This window comes from Aptenodytes forsteri, unplaced genomic scaffold (genome assembly GCF_000699145.1).
Source record: "Aptenodytes forsteri isolate BGI_AS27 unplaced genomic scaffold, ASM69914v1 Scaffold166, whole genome shotgun sequence".
Taxonomy (NCBI): domain Eukaryota; kingdom Metazoa; phylum Chordata; class Aves; order Sphenisciformes; family Spheniscidae; genus Aptenodytes; species Aptenodytes forsteri.
In genome coordinates, this window is record NW_008796110.1 from 9093973 (window position 1) to 9101509 (window position 7537).

General features: G+C 38.8%; 1 protein-coding gene across 1 annotated transcript in view; it reads right to left on the minus strand.

Annotated features, from left to right (window-relative positions):
- IFRD1 (interferon related developmental regulator 1) overlaps positions 1-7175 on the minus strand; it is an 11505-nt gene extending 4330 nt beyond the window's left edge. Inside the window, exons 1-8 of the mRNA XM_009286833.2 lie at positions 7158-7175; positions 5907-6011; positions 4882-4963; positions 4310-4434; positions 3861-4018; positions 2473-2523; positions 2196-2374; positions 1982-2090 (exon numbers count right to left, since the gene is read on the minus strand). Coding sequence (XP_009285108.1) covers positions 1982-2090; positions 2196-2374; positions 2473-2523; positions 3861-4018; positions 4310-4434; positions 4882-4963; positions 5907-5955 — 753 coding nt within the window. The 5' untranslated portion in view covers positions 5956-6011; positions 7158-7175. The remainder of the gene's footprint in view (positions 1-1981; positions 2091-2195; positions 2375-2472; positions 2524-3860; positions 4019-4309; positions 4435-4881; positions 4964-5906; positions 6012-7157) is intronic.
- Between the last annotated feature and the right edge of the window lie 362 nt (positions 7176-7537).

Genomic DNA, 7537 nt, shown 5'->3' on the forward strand with positions numbered 1-7537 from the left:
AAAAAAAAAAAAGTTTTTTGTTTTTTTTAGTTTCTGGCCTTAACATCTTTCCTTGCAAATAGGAAAATGGATCTCTCCAAATTCTGGGCATGCAGACCTCTACAACCTGTTACTTTGTTATTTAAAGAGACAGAGATGGCACAAACTTCCCATAGTTCCATTTGCGGCATTTAAGCCAGTAAGAACAAAAGTCACAGCATCCAGTTTACCCAAATAGGACACTGTCAAACTCTGTTCTGGTAGTCAGAGCCACATGAAACAGTACAGCTCCTTCAGTGTGCGTATATACCTGTCAATCTGTTCTGCTCTGTAATTCCAAGGGACTCAAACTGCCTAACTGATCTGCTGAACCTGGCTGCTACTCCTGTCAACAAGCTGAGGGTACTTTCAGGTTATTAGCACAGAATTCATGCTGCTGGAGATGGATCGTGAGGCACCATTAGACTGACAGTACAGAATATTTAGCCGTAAGTCTTGTATGGGGTGGAAAATTGGAAAGTGGTTTTAAAAAAGTGCTTAACAAAACACTCCAAGTAAACTTTAATGCCTAATTGTTTAGCAGGAAATATTTTCTCCCCTCCATTTACTAATTCAGCAGTAGTTTACCTGGATTAGTAAGAATGTATGTAAACTTATGTAAGAACAAGTTTTTGTGTTTTTTTTAATCTGAATGTTTTGTCATGTCAGCTGACTAGGCTGAGTTTACTGCATGTTTTTTGAAATAAGCTGGCCAAAGGCAAAACACAGTAAGCATTTTTAGTCTGCGCTGATTGTTAAGGATCCAAAGAGAATAATTTGTAATGATTAAAGGGGCGTTTCCTCAAAGGAACGGAAGAAGTTTTTAGTGAGTATAGTCTCATTCGTTAATGCATTTTAAGATTTTAGTTACTTGCATTCAGTTTGACCAAATAAAGGATCAAGCTCCGGTCTCTTTTTTTTTTCTTTCAAAGTTGGCTTCCATAGTCAAAAGACTCAAACCCCTACTGTTTGCAATTATACAGAAGTCTCAGCATGTTGTTTCAGATTATGCAGTGTTAGTGTGTCGTGTATCCTGACTCAATTGGAGTTATCTTTTCACTTTGGACAGTGTTCTGGCAAAGCACAGCAGCCTTGATCGAGCTAGGAGCCATTCAGGCAGCTCTCCCAAACTGTGCCATGGGTAAGTGGAGACTGTTTCCTTCAGTGCTTTCAAGAGAACAGTTCAGGAATTAATAAGGCATATTGAAGAACGTAAAGGCAAGTTTAGCTGTGTATAAGGTAATACTGAGAAGCTTGCACCTAATCCACCTCAAAAGCAAACCCCAAGAAATCTCACCACATGTGGCAACACCGGTATCTGTGCAAGATTTGTGCAAATCCTTTCAAAATCTCCCCCCTTAAATTGATTGAGTAGTCCCCAACTGGCTAAAGTAGTCACAAATGCTGTGAAACCATCATGCAATACTAGTTATTCTTCTCAAGGTACCTAAATAAGGATATTGAAAAAACAATACTAAAAGTATTAGTAAAACTAACATGGTTTCTACTGAAGGATAGATTTTTAGCTGTGAGAGCAGAATTGTGCAGGTTGTGAATCACTGGAAAGTATCTAATGAGTGTTCCCACTACCCTAAACAATACTGTTTTATCCTGGAATCTCTCCAGGGATTTTTTTAATTTTTTTTTTTTTTTTTTAAAAAGCCGGGTTGGGGTTTAGATTTTAACGCGCTTGCACACTACACTTCTAGTTGCTCTTCAGTACTGTTTGATGTGTTTTGTTATATTGGTCCTGTTTTGCAATATGGAAATTAGCGTAAAAATGATGGCTAAATTGCTGTGAATCATTGCTATACCCACTTAGATTGGGGCAGACTCACTACAAAGAGCATAACCCCGTGAATTATCTGCCACTTCTTGAGATCCGTGGTGCTATGCAACACAGGTTGAATAATTTGTCTTGTCATCCCAATGAAAGGAAATTTAGCTGCTGACATCTACTTACAGCATCTGTTTCGCGTGCCAGTTCAAACAGAAGGGCTAGTGTTTCTCCAGCAGCTATTCTCATGTTGAGATCATCACAAGACAGCAGACTTGGAAGTTTATGCAAGTGCCTGAGGAGTAAGTCACATTTCATTAAGATGTAAATTCTGTTGACACCGCCTCATTGCATATAAAAACAGTCATTACAAATTTTGTTTTCCAAGAAAGATACTCACATTTCAATTTTCTTCTTCACTTCATTCATTGGACAAATGGTCAACAACAGTGTCCATGCTAGGAGAGCACTGATGTGAAGCACAGTATTATGGGTACTCGATACACCATTAGTGTCTCTATCTCGCTGATAGGCCTTTGTGAAGATGTTTTCCAGGCATTCCATAGTAGAGTACAGTTCCTGAACAGGGGAAAAAGGATGATGGAAGTGGCTTAAGGTTCACACATTTTTATATTGTCAATTTAGAAAAGAAAAAAAAAAGTACTATTTATCCTCACCGTAATGTCATCAGTGACAATGAAACAGCAAATCCCTAAGCAGGTTGCACACTGGACACAAAACAAAAAAAAAGTGTCAGTATTTGGCATTAATGTTACTGTTGACAAAACCTTCAAACTTTGACCTCTGAAATTCAGTATCTGGAGTAATGGAAACTACCTTAGCAGAGTAGGTCTTCAACACTGTTTAATTCAGCTACTTTGTGACAATTAGCTCTCAGTTCCCATCTACTCTCAGGATGATTTTACAACACATGCTACTCACAAGCCTTCACTTTTCATGCTGTATTATTTAATATAGCTTACAAAGCCCCTCCAAAAACCTACACGTAGCACTCCTTTCACCCAATTATTTTAAATTCCACTAGGATTCACTAGCAGAAGTTATGTTGCTAAACAGTAATGGACATATGACATTTACTCACAGCTGTGGGCAATATTTTCCCCTCTCTGCCCCCTATTACAATTAAATGGCATGAAAACACTGGACTTCAAGAGCCTTTCTTGGCACTTTCCAACTTTTACTGCGAGGTCCTACTCATCTCTTCCCTATCCCCCGTATTCTACTCAAGCCTCTTCTTACAAGGAGTAAGAAAAAAATGTTTGAAAGTGATGTTCGCACTAACCACACAGGACTCAAAACTACACTTAAACAGGACAAGCTTTAATAGCTTTTGTTTTTTGTAGAAACAACTGCTGTTGTTTCCTCTTCCAGCTGACAGTATCTATTGTAACACAGCTTGAGTAAAACAGGAGAAGTAGCCAGCTATGTAATGATAAAGGCAAGTTGGGGAATATTAGTGACAACTCTGAAGTTTAAAAAAAAAAACCCTCTTGGCAAGAGCTTTAAGCTGTCTTCAGTCAGTATTTCAAGTATACCGCTGATGTATAGATGAGATGACTGGGTGAAAAACTTGAAATACTTTTGGTAGTATGAATGTATCAAGTATGTAGTTCTATATCTGCTATATGTAATTTTATCATATACAAATATATTTGCATAATTAATGTTCCTCTGCTGTTAAATAAGTTAAAATTAATACAGGAAGGATACATCAGTCAGTGGGAAAACTTTCATTTTTTTTTTCTATAGGACTTCAACATCCGCCCTCAGAACTACAGTAAGGTGACTGCAACATAGTGAGTTAAGACACTTGACAAAGTACTAGCTGTAACAGCTCTTTAAGGAAGTTCCTAGGTTGAAGGAGAAAATGACGTTCAACCTTTAGGTGGAGCTTTTTAAGCCAGCGAAAACTGCTATGCATCATTCAGAGCATATGTCAACAGTCTGCACTAGTGTAGTAACCTTTAGTTCTAGATTACACAACAGTGAGCTGGTCAAAAACTGCCCTCTGTCCCTGCCTGGTAAATAGACATTTTATACTTACAGCCTGTCTGGCTTGGATACTGGCTGTTCCATCACAGACAATCTTCTTCAGAACCGGACCAAGGGTCTTAAAAATCTCTTCACTTTCAATTCCTGACCCCATCTGCACACACAGAAGACATGCCAGTCCGGCAGCTGCACACTGTTCGTCGCTCTTACCTAGAGATTAACATGCTGTGATGAGTAATCACCTTGTGCATTGCCTCCTTCCTTTAAAGATAATTAGTTTGAAAACTTGCAAGTGGAAATTCAGAAACCAACAGACAGAAGATAATTTCAGTTCATTTTCTAGGTCAGTTAAAATATAACATCAAAATTCAAAAAAGAAATGGTGTTAACATAATTAAGCACTCTATAAAGTACTAGAGAAGCCTTACAGTCTTAATTCCTTTTAAACAATAATCTATTTCATGGGGATTATTGCTTTCTAATAGCAAGCATGTTAATTACCTTTCTTTATGCAGCGTTCAATGCTATCAGTTAGTGTCATTCTTCTTTCCATGATAAATTCATATAGTATTTTAGAAGAAAAAGCACTTTTCAGATTTTCAAGAGCTGCTTGTCTTGTTTTTGCACTGTTAGAAGAGAGAAGGAAGACCTCCTGAAATCAGCACACATCAGTTAAAGCTCAGCCTTTGTTTTTATAGTAGTTTATATTTGTCTGCGCCCAACAGAAGAGCAACCCACAGCAGCACCACAAAGTATGAAATGCTATGAATTGCCTCCTTCCTCAAGGACAGAACAACTTAGGTTGGAGACAGAGTTCACAATAGTACACCAAGCTAGAAATAAAGTCACTCTACTTCAAGCTATTAGGAAAGGAAAGTCTGACTCTTACTTATCCAAAAACTTGGTGGAGGGAGAAAGGTCTTTTCAGATCCAGAAGAAAAGCAAGTCCTCCCCAGCATGAAATAATTGTAATTTCAGTAAGCATATAAAAAAATTTGATGCATATTTCCCTTATTATATCAGAGGAAGCCAGAAAACAATGTATGAATGCGTTTCTTCAAAGCATACTATACCTCTTGTCCAATGTAAGATCAATAAATCCCTTCAATTTGTATTCTAAGTCTTCTTGAGTGGCTTCTTCATCAACTTCAGGCCCTAATCCAGAGGAAATAATTTAGTCCTACTGATATACCTTTTATTAGCAGACACAGTAGTATCCAACACTTAACATTTTTAATACTAATAAGAAAGCAGTTTAACATAGACAATAGCTACAGAATTGTTCAGTATTACAGCAACAGAATGGTGTTAAGCCTACTACATCAAACTGACCCTTAAAATACTTTTATGAAATTGATCTATCGATAAATCTGGGCTGTTTCTACACCCGCCTCTTACATGTGCCAAGAATGAATGAGCGAGCTTATCAGGTCTTACATAAATTTGCTACAACTGACGCTCATCAGCCAATCCTGTCAGCAACACATTTTCATCCGGTCCACTACATCCACCCCTGGAGTACAGCAGGCTGTTCGTTGTTGATGCAGCTGTCTAAGCAGCCTGTCCTATCTGGCATCACTTCAGATGCCTCTGCAACAGCAGCTCAGTTAAGAGCAGCAAGTATTCATAGGGAAGGCTCCCCGCCTTATCCCCCTGTAGCAGGCTTCCAGGTCCCCTCCTCCCAACAAAATGACATTAGAGCAGCCCAGGTTGCAGAGGTGGTAGTGGAGACAAAGCACAAATCTCGTTCAAAACAGGCAAATGTGACTCTTTCCATCCCAAACTCTTCTGCAGTTCTACCACCTCAACTATGTGCTATGAAAAATCAATGTCTTATAATGCACTTTAAAATTCTTATTGTCTCCAAAAGTTAGCATTGTATAATTCTAATAGACAGAAGTCTAATAGCTTCATGAGAGGCGCATGAAACCTGGAGTATATTCGTACCAAACAAAACGATAGCCACTAGCTTAACAATCACATAGTGTTTAACAGAATGTCATTATTTTGCTACTGCTACTTACAGTCTAATACTTAAACCCTTAAGTCAGGCTTTATGTTTTTAAAAAGATGAATAGATATAAGTGAAAGAATTTACCATCCTCAGTGAAGCTAGCAGGATCGCTGAAGCCACTGCAGTGGCTCATAGTTTCAATTGAAGCGTCTTCATCACTAAAAGGCTGCACGTTTCTGGGCTGACCACCTTAAGGAAAGATGAATACAATAGTTTGGTCATTTTTCATATGCAAAAGGAAGATCTGAACACCAAAAGTAGAATTCGACCCTCCCAACAGATTCACTCTCCCTGATCCAGACACAGAAAGCACATTTCTTTCCTCTGCTAGCTCCTTTACTCCCACCTGTTCTGAAGACTTAGTTGGCTCTGTTCTGGAAGGTCATTTGTAAATGGTGAGGAAGAGCCCACCTAGTTTTCAAAGTATTGGTAGAATTCCTAACTTTAGGTTTAGGATCTTTCTACAATCAACTTCAAGTTAATGCAGTTTCCTGTGACTGTGCTTTAAAAAATAGCTCTATATTAATTTAACTGTTAGGACGAGCTACCTAAAAAAATTGCCACACAATCTTTATTTTTCAATTTTGAGGGACTTCAAGCCAGGATAAGTTATACATTTAGGCAAACATACATTAGCCAGTTCAATGCAAGATTTACAGGATTAAGTGTAGTACGTGAAGCATCAGCAATGTCCAACCTTATTTTAATACTGAATTACAAATACAAGCCAGAACATCAAATGCTTCAACAGGGGAAAAAAGTTTTCCCTCTCAGGATTGAGGTGTCCTTGGTTCAATAACTTCAGTCTTTTTAAAGAAAGCAGCATTACTTTCACCAGTGCTCATCTCTACAACTTTTCATACCTGTATCTTATTGTTACAGCATTAAGAGTTTGAGGAGCTTGACCTGATAATACTGCAATTTCTACCGCTGTCCTATCCTAGCCCTTAATTTGCATCTACTAAAGTTGATTAACAAAAGAATGGTTTTATTGTTCTTTCTCCGACAGCTCCCAAATGTCATTCACAGAACTCGGAATTCTGCTCTTCCACCTATTTTTTTGCAGTACAATTGATTCTAAGTTGTTTAAGAAGACAGTGCACAGTGCTTGCCAGCTTCAGGCAGGCTTCCTGACTACCAAGACGCCCAAAAAGCAGTTTTATCTAGGCAGAATCAACCCCGAGTTGATCACTGTCCAAGTGCTTTCCAATAAAGTTAAATTCACACTTCAGAGGTTTTGCAGCTCTTCGCTGCAAACCATCCACTTGTATCACTGACCATAACCCTTGATGTTTCCCATAGTTACAGAAGACAAACATTAGCCAATGCACGGACCAAGAAACTTGGAAGCTCAGAGCTCTGGCATGGCCACCTTCTTGCTTCTAGCGATGTCAAGCAGGGACGTTCAATTGGAGAAGTGGCAAGAATGACTGCCAGCCCTTCACAAACCAAAATAAAAGCAGCTGCAGAAAGACCCAGTGAATTGGTCACTTCCTGAACATTTGATAGTAAAGAGGCAGACTCTGCTCACAGCTATGGCAGCCTGAAGTGAAATTTCTCACCACGCCACAAAATCTCCATTCTACCAGGCACCAGCACCTCAGCCACACGCATTCTGGATCTGTATGAAGATCGTTTATTTTCTAATATCCTCTTTTAGGCCAAGAAGGTTTTTTGAAAGATACTGCAGCCTTTCGCAGCACGACGCGCTGACA